Source organism: Myzus persicae, unplaced genomic scaffold (genome assembly GCF_001856785.1).
Source record: "Myzus persicae strain clone G006 unplaced genomic scaffold, MPER_G0061.0, whole genome shotgun sequence".
Classification (NCBI taxonomy): domain Eukaryota; kingdom Metazoa; phylum Arthropoda; class Insecta; order Hemiptera; family Aphididae; genus Myzus; species Myzus persicae.
Genome location: NW_019102415.1, coordinates 257,556 through 271,469, shown reverse-complemented (window position 1 = coordinate 271,469; position 13,914 = coordinate 257,556). Strand labels below are relative to the sequence as shown.

At 31.8% G+C, this 13,914-nt stretch overlaps 1 protein-coding gene across 3 annotated transcripts in view; it reads right to left on the bottom strand.

Moving 5' to 3' along the window:
- Positions 1 to 272: 272 nt before the first annotated feature.
- Positions 273 to 13,914, bottom strand: part of LOC111032111 — a 42,775-nt gene continuing 29,133 nt past the window's right edge. For all 3 annotated transcript variants that reach the window (XM_022312324.1, XM_022312323.1, XM_022312322.1), the window contains exons 2-3: positions 7,393 to 7,560; positions 273 to 2,858 (exon numbers count right to left, since the gene is read on the bottom strand). In XM_022312324.1, the coding sequence (XP_022168016.1) occupies positions 1,216 to 2,856 (1,641 nt within the window). In that variant the 5' untranslated portion in view covers positions 2,857 to 2,858; positions 7,393 to 7,560 and the 3' untranslated portion in view covers positions 273 to 1,215. The remainder of the gene's footprint in view (positions 2,859 to 7,392; positions 7,561 to 13,914) is intronic.

Sequence of the window (13,914 nt, the reverse complement as noted above, 5' to 3'; positions counted from 1 at the left end):
TTGAGTAGTGTTTTGAAGTAAAAATAATACATCAGGCAAATCAATAATAAAACATTTGGTAAATATCAATAAAATATAATCTAAGGTATAATCTTACTAAACCTGTACAATTTATAGTACTAATAGTTGGAATAAACATAAAAATACCTTAAGGATACATGAACAGTATGGGATCTCAAAAACGGTGAACTCTATTTTATATGATTCGAAGGAAAAATAAATCTTTACAAAAGTAAGAAGTAATTAATGTTTGGAACCTCAAATCCTGCATTTCGCTCCTTTGGCATTGAATCTTATAAATTCTAGTATTAAAAAAAGACCGATTAAATCAACATTGGATCATTATAGAAAAATAAAACGTGATAATTATATAATTGTATAAAGTTGTCCTATCGAACAATTTAAAAAATACAGTTTCGTAAGTCGTATAAAATTCGGAATTTCGCGAGACTGCACTCGCTAGTAGGGCCCAGTCTTTTGCAGCGAATATATACAAATTGTATTTATTTAGTTGTCGGTGAATGGGCATTCACGTTTTAATTGTAGTCCACTTGGAGGTGAAAAAGAGGTACGCCCTATTTCAATAGTAATAATTTAAGATTTCTGTGGGTGTGACGCGCGTGTAATAAGCTATGTACAATTTAATGAACAACATCGCACTTGTAGATACGATTTTTCAAATATCTATGTTATATGAAAATTGTTTAATTATTATCATCCATGTATACTGTGTGTTCACAAAAACAGGGTATACGGTTTATGGTACACTAGGGCGCATTCACAGCTACGTCGTGTGGTGTGTCATGCCGATCAAATCACATTGTGATTGGAGTTACTTTTTTGGTATCATGTAAATAACATATAATATCATATCAATAACCAAGTTGCAACCGAATATACCAATAATTGACTACAGCTCAGCTTTTAAGCCAATATGGTTACCAGTTGCAACCATATAGTTACCACTCCCTCGCACGACACGACACACGGCGTACCTTTGAATCCGGCTTTACTCAGCACTCTATACATACTTTTGATATCGGTTTGCGGGGCATGAGACTTAACTATTGGATTATAAATACCCGTGACTTACAATAGGTTCACTCTTGTATTTTACGCATACTCAACAATTTCACTTTTTTTTGGGTTCCCTGTTTTTGTGGACAAACGGTATATAACGATATTATATGTTGTGTTATTTTAATCGGTTTTTCGTTATATGGCCGGAAAAAAACCCAGTGACGACAACGTGTTCGACACCCTGGATATGAGATCTCTTTTGTACCTCCAGATGGTCGTGTCGATTATGCTGTTCTGTCTAAACTCTGTGCAAGTTTTCTTCAGTGTCTTTACGCAGTCGGCTCGATAATGTTGAAGATGTGCGTCCGCCGTGTCCATGGCGTACGACGTGCAGCCCTGGCTCAGGCACGCCAGCGGGAAATGGTTGTGCAGCGTCAACGCTCTTTCGGGATTGTGAAAGCATTTCACGTACTGGTTCGGTTTTGTGTAGTTCTTGCTCCTGTACACGTGCTGTAACATGTGCATGTACTTCGGCATGGTCTTGAACCAACCGTGAGTGTGGATCAGATCGTCCAGGAAATAAACGTTCCGGACGTTGTACGAGGCGCGGGTCTCGTTCCTGGCTGCCAGCGCCTTGACCATCACCGTTTCCATGAGCTCCTTCCACGTCCTGGTCCGTATCGGCATTATCACTTCGTCGATGTCCAACAGCGCTATGTAGTCGTACGAGTAGAGGTTCCGATACAGGCAATCGTTGTACGGTATAAGTTCGTTCTGCCGCTTGTGGTTCACTTTTTTGGTCAGGTACAGGTGCTGAAATCCCGGTACGTTGGGCTGGCCGCCGGGCAACGTCAACGGCGTCACGTGCACGCGGCCCACGGACTCGTAGTGGTCGAGCACCTTGCTGATGTTCGGGTGCACTTGCAGCTGGTAAAAGAAGATCTTATCCGCGCCCAGGATGTGCAGCAGCTCGATCCACTCGACCAACCGCACCGACAGGTCTTCGTACAGGAAGTCCAGGCCCTTGACACACACCGCGAAGCCTTTCTTCACAGCCGGTCGGTTGTACACCACCCGTAGGTTGTTGGTGGCCTTGTCGCACACGTTCTCCACCAACGACACGGACGCGGGCACGGCGTGGTGGTGGGACTTGGGTATCTGGCAGGCGATCAGGTACGGCTGGAATATGCCCTGCTTGTAGTTGCCCCACTTCTTGTACCATATGTATTTGTATTCCATGATTTTCACGATGACCGGCTGCCTGTGGTCGTCGAACCAAAACTGACAGTGAGTCTTGACCGTCGGCTCGATCCGGTTGATCATGCCAAGTATCCGGACCGCCGGCCCGATCCTACTGAGCTTTCGCACGTCGTAGTAAGCGCTGTAGAGGTGGAACGACCCGTTGGACGTCTGTAGCGACTGCCAGTACACGTTGTTGAATTCCAATTCGTATATACTCGGAAACTTGGCGCAACTCTCGTTTTTGTAGTACATCGCTTTGTTCTTGTTCTGGTTCCAATACGTCACCGGCAGATTGGGCAGCCGTTTTTGTACTTGGTCCATGATCAGCTGTTCCGATTGCACGGACAGCTTGTCCACCCACGGCTCGACGGTCAACAGGCTTTCGTACGGCGGTGTTGTGGTCCGCGCGGTATGAAAATCAATCATATTCTGCAGGATCATCCTGGTGTTGATGTTGCTCGACTTCATTGCCATCGGCCGGTCTGATCTCCATAACGTTATCAACAGTTGTGCGAGGCATAACAATATAGCCGCCCAAAATATCAGACGGTATAACATATGCCTCAGCACGCCGATCCTGATAGACGCAACCATCCCTGTAACATCATCAATACACTATTGTCAATAATTCCAAATAAATACGAAAATATTATTATGGTACTTTGTAAGTATGCTATACCTACAGTTGTTTTCTTTATACACCCACGGGTGTATTTAATATCGACAAAATTAATAACATTATAATATGACTAGTTATTATATTTTAACATAATATCGTAGTTTTTTATTATCGTGTCAATTGGTTTCGGCGTATACGCAGGTAAATTAAGTTAGATAATAAAATGGATAATATTAAATATACAGTTGATAAAACAAAAATATGTAGTTAATACAAAAAGAGCAAAAAGTCTACTTCAGTGGAAACTCGAGGAGAAATGGTGGCGGTCAATACATTCATAACTGTTATTGTGTTTACGGCGTTTTATTGGAGTGACGTAAAACAGGCAAATATTGTTTGAATAAATTTAAATGTTTAACAAAGTAAAAAAACAAATATGTACTTAAAAATCTAAATTGGTATGCCAATTAAGTTCACTTAAAATATTTACTGAAAATAATTTGTAAGGCAAGATAAAATATTTTGATTATAATAATATTAAAATGTGTAGGTAGCATTAACGAAACAAATTTAGGTAGCATATTTATCGACTAGCAACGTACTGTATGTCAACAGATAATTGTTCATATAATTTTATATGATTTCAAAACAACGTTTTTGGGAGAACAATTATTTTTTACAATTTTTGTCGTTTTAATTTTTTATCTTTTACTTTTTAATGAGAACATATAATTTTAATTTCATATTCAGAAGCAGAATATTTTTCCGAGTATTTCGATACATCAAAATCGAATTACAAACGGCTAGTTAATAATAACTTATTGTATTTGAAGCTTTGATGAATGGAGTAATAGACCAATAACTTGCGGGGTACCTACCTCTTTTCCACTTTACACCGCTTATCTAAAAATTAAATACTTATAAGTGATAACTTGTGCGAAATTCGATTTTTATGTAACAATTTATTCCGAAATATATTCTGCTCAGGGATATGAAATGAAAAATGTATGGTATGGTTCAAACAAGTACAAATCTTAATAGATCATAACGACATGACATAAATATAATTTAGTTTCAAAGATGTAGTTTTACAATGATATCAAATTATGTAGAAAATATATTTTCAAAAAAGTTACAACTTTGAAAATTATGACTTATGAGTGTAGAACTGTAGACCACTAGACACTTTAATGGATCCCCATGAAGTATGACTACTATTACGGAGTTTGTTTATAAATAATTAAATAATATATATTAGATAGGCCAATGTGGAAAATAACGTTAATGCCAACGAAATGTTATACTTACTCTAAACATAGGAACATTATCAAGCATTAAATTATTCGACCATTGCAGTATAACGTCATAGGCCGATAACTTGATCGGACCAAATAAAAATATAATATTAATATAATAACATAATATTATACATTATATTTATTTTTGAATTGTATATCATGTAAATGACGAGGACGGAGGAATCGAATATAATATATTATATTGTTAGATTTTAACAAACGTTATTATTTTCAAGAGTAATTTTCGAAACTGCATTCATTTCGACTTCTAAACAGGTATATAATGTTTTCACTCAATATTATAAAGTATAAGTAGTAGTCGTAAACTGTAATGCCTTTTGTGGTATGGAACTTGTTGAAGCGCACTGTAGAGCAATATGTCAATATATTATATATAATTTGTCTCACCTCCGGGAGTACTATATATATAATATAATATGTCTATGATACACATAACACATTTAATTTAACTTAACTTTATTGAATTTACGATTTTCTTTATTGAATTTATTTAAATGAAAAGTGTTCTATTCATTCGATAGTAACTATGGTAAACCGGGAAAATGCACTGCACTAATAGATACTATTAAAAAGTATAAATGCCAAATGGATACTGGATAGACTACAATAAGTTTGGTTATTTTAGTTTAATGATATACAATCGGTATACGGTATCGTATTTTTATTAAATTAATAGAATATTATTATTATTATTATTTATATAATCATTCAAGTGATGTTATTACAGCTCTGTGTGTAAAAATAAATAATAAGATATAATATTATTATATTTATCAACAATTTTGGCAGTCGCATTTTTCAAAAAATATAATAAAAATAAATATAATTTACAGTTAGAATTTTGATTTTTAACAACATTTTCTCATATACCTAGGTAGATAATTAGCTCTTCGTAGTCAATGACGTTTTTGTTCGAATAACGTATTTGACCGTAACATACATAAGTTAATTATTATACATTGTTTCTTATAAGGTCAACATTTAGTAAAATATTTACCTATTAAATTAACTTTACAAAATAATAATAAAACCGAGAAGGTTTACTTTCGTCTATCAAGCATATTTTTATGGTTTGAACAATTCCACTATGGTCAAAGTGATTATATTTGTATTACATTATATTATATTTGGCCGACCCCCTAGAATTGCGTATAATTATTATTTTATAATATTATAAGTAATATTTTGTGATAGAGAATTTATAAAAATACAGTAAACAATATATTTTAAATGAATCCAATATTGTAGGTTAAACTTCAAACATCGTTGAAAAACTATACTAGTATACTTCAGAAACAATATAATTGTTCAAAGGTACGTAGGTTAGTAAAAAACTTCTACTTTTATGTTAGTAATGATGAATGAAGTATTATATATAATTTGATAACGGTCTGGGAATATATTTTATTTTTTATGATTAAATGTGTATGAGTACATACTTTGTAAATTCAATAAACAAAAAGCGGATAAGAGGTTGTCGCTCTGTTGTACGTTAGGTGTCTAACTGTGCTGTAATGGATGATATTAAATTTGAATTAAATTATATAATATCATTGTATAGGTACGAAAGACGATTTTGAGTGAAGACGGAATGTCAGTCAAGGATATTTTATATTATTATTAGTTATTATTAATACGATAGCCGGTAAGTTGAATTAATATTATTCTTAAATTATCAGTGATGCGGGAAAAATATTATATATACTTATGGCAAATTGGGCTGTTTTAGAACCGAATTACAACAAAATGATTAAAAACTTTTTCTTTGGGTTAATATGTAATTTCGTGAAAATTTGAACTTAACATGACTATAAAAAAACCTCTGCTTATGTTTATTTTTAAATGTTTTGGTTACAGAATTAACTACACACGTAGGACCTTATTTAAATTGTCAATCCTTGGCTATGAAATTGAACGTTTAATACATTTTTAACTAAAAAACCATTTTTCAATTTTCAATTTGATAAATCTCTTCAAAATTTGAACTTTAAATGCTTAGAAAAAAATCGTACCCTTTATATTTTTAAAACTTTTCATCTGCTTTTGTTATAATATATCAAGATCTTGTATTACATTTGCATGCTTTTTGACCCAACCAATAACATTTTATTGACATTCATAAAAAAAAACTAAAAAAATGAAAACTGAAAGTGTCTGAAAGTATCTCAAAACGAGTCAAATTATTTTGAAAATTATATCAAGTATACGGATTGATAAAATAAACAAATTCGGTGAATTTCAAGTATTTATAATTATTAGTTTTTGAATTACAACAAAATAAGAAAATCACCACATGAGAAATCTAGTGAATATTCCATGTTGTAAAAATTTCAACTACAAACGCTCATAAACATTTAATTTGACATTCTGGTAGAATTTTTTTTGATTAAGGTAAACAAACTTATAAGGAATCTTGTAATAAATTTTAAAATCTTAGATGTAAAAAGAAAATTTTTTATGAGCTTCTAATCCAAAATAGGTAATTAAAAAATTTTCGTGATTTTTATGAATTTTGTAAAAATTCTAAATTTAAACGCTCATAAAAAATTATTGTGGACTTACGTTAAACTTTTTTTTTTAATTTCCACTAACATCAATTTATGAAAAACCTTGTATTATATTTTAAAGTTTTCTTACCGAGCTAATATTTATTTTTAGACATTAATCGAAAAAAACTAATAATAAACAAAAATGTCATGTGTCTATACCAATAAATAGTTCAACATCAGTTAAAATATTTTGAAAATTGTGTAGTGTATAGAAATATGCTAACTACTAACACAGACATTCAGTGAACATTTCATGGATTTATGGAAACTTGTCTTAGAGTTACAATAAATACCAAAATCAATATTTTCGAAAACTGGTTTTGCCTTAATTTTTCGTTTGTTTTTCCTGTCACTTTTGAAAACTATTGTGAATTTTAAATTTTGACATTCTGAACGCAACAACTAGATTCCCTTTCCCACCAGAAAAGTTGCTGTTGAAGAAAATCGAAGCACTTTTACTGCCCCAAGCCGACGGACACAATAATAAAAAAAAAAAAAAAACACTCATCATTGTAAAATCAATACATTCATAACGTCCGCTCAGAATCTAATACTATAATATAATAATCTGTAATTTATAGTTGCTTATACGTAAATGTCGTAAATACACAATAATTAATAATAACAATAATAGCTTATATACCTAAAACAGTATTTGCTACCGCTTATGCGTTATTTCCACATGATGATGATGGATTTCTTTGTTGGAACTAGATTCCTTGGCACTCACAATAATAACAGATTTGATCATGACTTCGGGTTGTTGAGTTTTGTGTAAGCATAAGGTGACGTTAGAGGGACCAAACCATACCTGGAAAATATAAATGATTCCATTAATAATTTTGAGGAAAGTACAATGGGTAGGTAATACAATATGAATATTATTATTTAATTATTATTGACGGTAAAAACTCCATTCACAAAACAATCTCTATAAAATGTATCAAATACGTAATATATAAAAATAAACAAATTAAAAAATTAGTACACAAAAATGATATTAAAATTAATTTTCCATAAATATGACAAAATAAACTTGTCGCCTATAATGTTATAACCGTAACAACTAATGGCGTACTTCATTATCAAAGCATCAAATACAATTAACTTCCATAGTATTAGACTGCCGAGGACGTTCAACTTTAAATTTTGAAAGTCAAAAAACGAAGAAATCGATTTTTAAGCCCCTTTGATTTTAAGTTAAACAAAAGTTATTTGAATAGGTATTGCATAGTTATTATGGTATTCTTGAGAATTAATTACTTTCAAACGACTATGATGTCGTAGACGTATTCGTTTTCTGTACAATATAAAAATAATTTTTAATTTTGGGAAAACATTCCGAAGAAAATAAGAAACATAATGCCATTGATTATAAATACTAGTAGGTATTTATAATCAATGATAATACGTTCCTATACCTATATAATTACACGATATAGGTAGTGAGTGCTCAGACATATGATAAGTATAATTAACAACACAACTATATTTCATCATAGACATTATAATTTTAGGTAGGTACCTATACCGAATTTCAACACTGTGTGCAGCCAGTGGAGAGTTTTCTTCGTTGTGCGGATCATCATCGTTTCACCGGCGAAGATTTTGATCGGCATCGCAATTAAACAATAAATCTACATTATACAATATTAGACATTTTGCACTCTCATACTCATAATATATTAAACTGTATAGGTTAGGTATAACTGCATAAGTATATACACTGTATAATAATTATAAACGTTCAATTCGACAACCAATTATTATATTTAACACTTTTAATATACTTTTACTTTTTTTCGTACATTTAATTTGAATATAGTTACGTTGTAATTGTTTTGATTATGAATACTTAAATTATTTTCTAATTAAGTATGGGAGATGTTATGGTTTAGCACCGTGGTAACGGTGAAAGAATTATAACCATCATCGTGCAGTTCATTAGACGATCGGGTTAAAGGTATAACTTACAACAATATAACAAAAAAAAAAAATAAATACAAATCGAGATTTATTCAATGCATTAGAATCACCATACAATATACATGAGATTTATGTATCAACCTGCAGGTGCCAGTTGGCATAAATACAACACTGTGCACAGATCGAAGAGCAATAATAATATAATGTGTGCTCAGGAAAGTTTGCATCACCTTTGCAGATCGTATAAATAACAATAAGTGATATTTTCACTTTTCAATGTAATAAGTGCTCGTGTTGAACTCTATACCTTATTGCTGGTAAATAATAGTATTGGTAGGTGTAATATTTAACTCATCGCGTTGTTGATTGTGGGCAACTATTGTAGTAAGCACACAACAATTATTATATAATAACGCATTACACCTATATATATCCAGGTAAACGAAAATTAAATTACAACTATACAGTGAACCGTTCAATACTTTTGTATTTATTGTTAGCCAACTCTTACTTATAATTCAGAAAAAGTAATTTTACAGCTAACTATTTACTAGCTTTTAATACTGTATGAAATATTAAAAAAAAAAAAAGTTACAATAATAATAATATTCAAATCGTTGAACAACCAAACGTAGGGCGTAGCAGGAGGTAGGTACTCATTAAAAAATATACAATTGTGTTATTTTTTTTAACAATTTTCTTTTATTAATGATTTCAAAAGTACCTAGTAATTAAATATTCTATTTATTAAAATCAAATGCGTTATTTTGTTCCAAAGGATGCACTTTTACTCGTCCTTCATTATTTGCAGATTACCTACCTATTCGTATAGATATATCAATTGTCGTTCCGATCTGTTGAGTTGGTTTCTACATGTTATAAATATTCGTAAGCTCTGCACTCATAACAATGCAATAATTCGTTTTCTTAATACCTAAACCTAATAATCTTCATCCTGTCAGGCATCAGCGCTTGTTGTCCACTATACCTAATTTTTTTTATTTTATAGTAAATTACACAAAAACCCATAACGGTTAACTAAAATATAGATATTAGATACGCAAAATAACAAGTCGTGTATACGTTATAAATCGCTCCAACAGTTTATACTAGGTCACAATTGCTAACTATGTCGGTCACCTAACAAATATTTGAAATAATTAATGATTTGAATCGTGGTTGAAGCAAATACGCACAATTTTAAGCAATAATGGCAGGCCGTTCTATTTTTGAAGAGCATACTGCAAATTAGGGCCGGCCAGAGGGTCAAAATGCTACAGCGTTACTAATTATTTGCGGGCCTTGGACCAAACGATGACGTCAAAATAATATCCATCACATTACACTTCAAATAATATTATCTCTGAGCGATTCTATTATTGGGATTATTGGGAAACAGGAAATAATTTTGGGAAAATGACGAATTTAAAAAATATGATTTTCGTTAGACTTTAGGACTTAGGTCTAATGCCCTACTGATAACCATTTAGAAAAATAAGAATTAGTACGTGAGTGGTCTTCAAAGTTTAAAGAAACAAATAATTGAAAAAATTCTTCGTAATTCCTATATAGACTTTCTAATACAATATAATAGTGTATTATAATATTATAGGTGTGATTTCAAAGTGATCCATCCAGCGGCCTACGAAGTCTTTTTTTGGCCCCCGGATACATGAACTATAATTTATAATTTTATAATGTAAAAATACATAATCTGTGCAATTTATATAAAAACTCCGATCATTAGAATCATGCATCAGATTATTCACCCGCACTGTTCGATTGATAAAAACAAAATGACTTCTGAAAAACAATGCCAATCATCACATCTAATAGCCTTTCTTTCCTTTTTTTTTCCTTGTTATCGAGAACCGGAGGAAGAACTGGTGTTGGCATTGCTTCTCCTCCGGTAACACATTTAATAACCTAATCATCATAATTATATTATATTACCTATCGTTGATTTTGTAAATTGTATATTATGCTTATAAAATAATCAATAATAATTTTCTATCGTTTAGAGCGTTCTTACGAGGAACTTTTTTATAATCATAAATAACTGGAACTTTTATTATTGCTAAGTATTGAGTGTCTTACATGAGCTTATACAGAGTATGTGACAAACTGGCAAAAGTAATGATATGCCTATGCATTTTATGATAATTGATCAATAACTCGTTATCTTTTTTCATCGTTTTTTTTTTTGTATTATAATTATCAACCGTTTGTAGCGACTCAGCTGATATTCAAACCCTGCATAATTGCTGAACTAAGAATGCGGCAGGAAAACGGTAATCAAATTGTACATTTTTTTAAACGGCAGTAGATACGCACTACGTTTACGTAATCATTCAATCTGTTTTACGACAAAATTTTTTTTAATTATACTAACAATATGCACCGTACATTATTTTGACAAAATATTTTAATACATGGACATATTGAAACCTATATCTATTGGAAACGCACGATGACTGAAATTCACCTCATTTACAAATAAATAATGACTTTTTAGTTTTGATAATTTTAAGTCAATTCAAGAACAGTGTCAACGTGAGTAACATTATTGGCTATTATTATCCACGGAGAAGTGGTTGTTGATCCCGAAGAAATTCTTGATTTCATGTCTTGAAAATCAAGAAAAATTAGGCTGCCTACTGGTTGAGGACGAAATTCCACAGGTCATTATTTTTGACATCACTATACTGCTGTGTGGCGAATACGGGCTTTGATTGTCTAAATCAACGTTTAATGCAGTATACTAATTGTGGACGTGATTTCAATATAGGTAGCAATGTTTTTTTTTATCGTGTTTGATATCGACAATTTTTTAGCTATGATACAAAAATATTTGTAAGTACCTTTATTCAGCCTGTTCCTTAAAAACGAAAGCCACAAAACTTAAATTGCTATTGAAATAATAGTATTATTTTTGTCAATTTACAAATTTTTTTTGATTTTTCATTTACTTGGGTAATTTTGGTAAACTCAAAAGATTACGATTGCTTTTACGCAACACAGTAATATTGCTAACTAAATCTATAACAACTGAGTAGGATTTAAGTATAGGTATTTACTATTATACTCTCATTGGCAAATTTTTCTAAGTCTTAAAATAGCGACGAAGGGAAATATTTGTGTTGCAATTCACGTGGTTTTCATTACTTTGTCCGTAATTAGGAAACACTGGAATAAAAATATAGGTATTATATATGCACTTTTATATATTAATTTTTTTTTAATTACAAGGAATAAAATGAATAATATTTATTGAGATTTAATGGATATTCTATAATTCTATTGTTATTATTTGTGGGATTCGTATGGAGGTGTAAGGGGGCATCGACCATGCGGTAAACTTTGTAATAAAATTGTCCATCTTCATCCATTAAAAAAATCCTGAGCACACCATCACTGGCCCGCAATATTTTTATCCGTGTGTAAATTGCAAAGTTATTCTATAGTTTTGATAAAATCATAAAATCGACAAGACGGAATGGCAAAACACAATATCGCAAAACATAAATCGTGTCCAGTGATATACATATAGGCTATAATATTAAAGGGTTTGATTACTTTGATTACAGAATCATACTGTACGACAAAGGGTGGCTGTGGGGACTGCAAAAGTGTCTGACATTTTTAGAAATGAAGTGTTTCGTTTGTACCGATATCACAATATTTTTTTTCTAAGATGAAATGGACCAAAGGTTTGTCCGAAAAATATAGTAATATAGGTATACCATGATGTATCTAATTTTTATATACCTCTTATTTGTTACCTAGTACACTATAACTCAAAAAATGTCATGGGTATCAATACATATCACTATCTTAATAGGCATACCACATGGTTACAATATTGTATTAAAAATTAAAAATGTTTTAAAAAGTAGTGTAGCATCAATTTAGAATAAAAATGTTGATTGTTTCTGGTAATATGATTCTAATATCTATTTGTTACTTTGTATTCAGTCTTAAGTTTGAAAGGAACGGTTTAAGCACCGTCATAGTGAATATTATTATGGGGCCAAAAATTACAAAATTCATATGAGACATGATTTTATGTTACAATTTGGAGTAAATAAATGTAGTCATGGTGTTATATATTTTTCATTATTATCATCTGGTAATAAAACTTGTAAATTCAAAATTTTTAAAAATCGTTCTGTAATTTTGTTAGATCACCCTGTATATATACTTATATATTTACCAATACCGATTTCCTTAAATTGTTTTCAATATTTCGTTATAAGTACCTATCAGAATATGATGTATACTACGTAATATATATTATTCAGTAATTTTACCGAACCCCCCCCCCCCCCTCCATGTCATGGAATAAAACTCTGAGCACGCCCCTGGACTATTTTAACATGATAAAAGAACCGCCGTGTACAAAACATTATAACATTTCGACAGTCGGACGTTAATACGATACATTATGAAATAATCAAATATTCAAATGGATTATAGTTACGCGGACCTAGCGAGTACTAATAAAGTATTAAATAGAAACTTGCCGAGCATTGTTGCCTCCGACGCATCGGCCATGGACGTTATTTTGTTCGATTTTAAACCACAAAAATCGAGTATAATAATAATTATAGCCTAGAGCTATATGACTCTTCGTATACACGTCATGCGTAGGTAGTGAGAAGGTGTACGTCATGGAAAAAAAAATATAAACATCATCGATCGAAGGTTACAAATAAATAATATATAATACAAATACACAACGATAATTTAATATTATATAATTATTATGACCTGCAGCTCGACGGCGGCGTCGCACTTCCCCGTGGATCTGAAAGACCGCGGCGCCGAGTGGTTCATCAGACGTCGAGGTCCGGGATATCATTATGAGATGCATTTTTTTCTTTTTTTGTTGAAATAATAATTATTATATTATTATCGTGGCGCGATGAGTGGTTCGGTCCACGCGAACGATTATATTGTCAACAAACATCTGTTCGATGCGACCGGATAATTCACCGAACCGAGGTCACGATGACGGGCGAGAGCTGCGCGGATCGTCGCGAAAGACAAAAATATTTATTGTCATTTACCCGTCTCTATACTATATTATATTACGTGATAACAATATCGCGTCGATGTCGTTCGATCTGAATATGGAGGTTCAAGGAATGCCGTGTCGGTTTGTACCTATGTATACATATACCGCTCATACATAGTTTCAGATTATTATTTCATAAAAAAAAAACTTGTGCGTGTACTG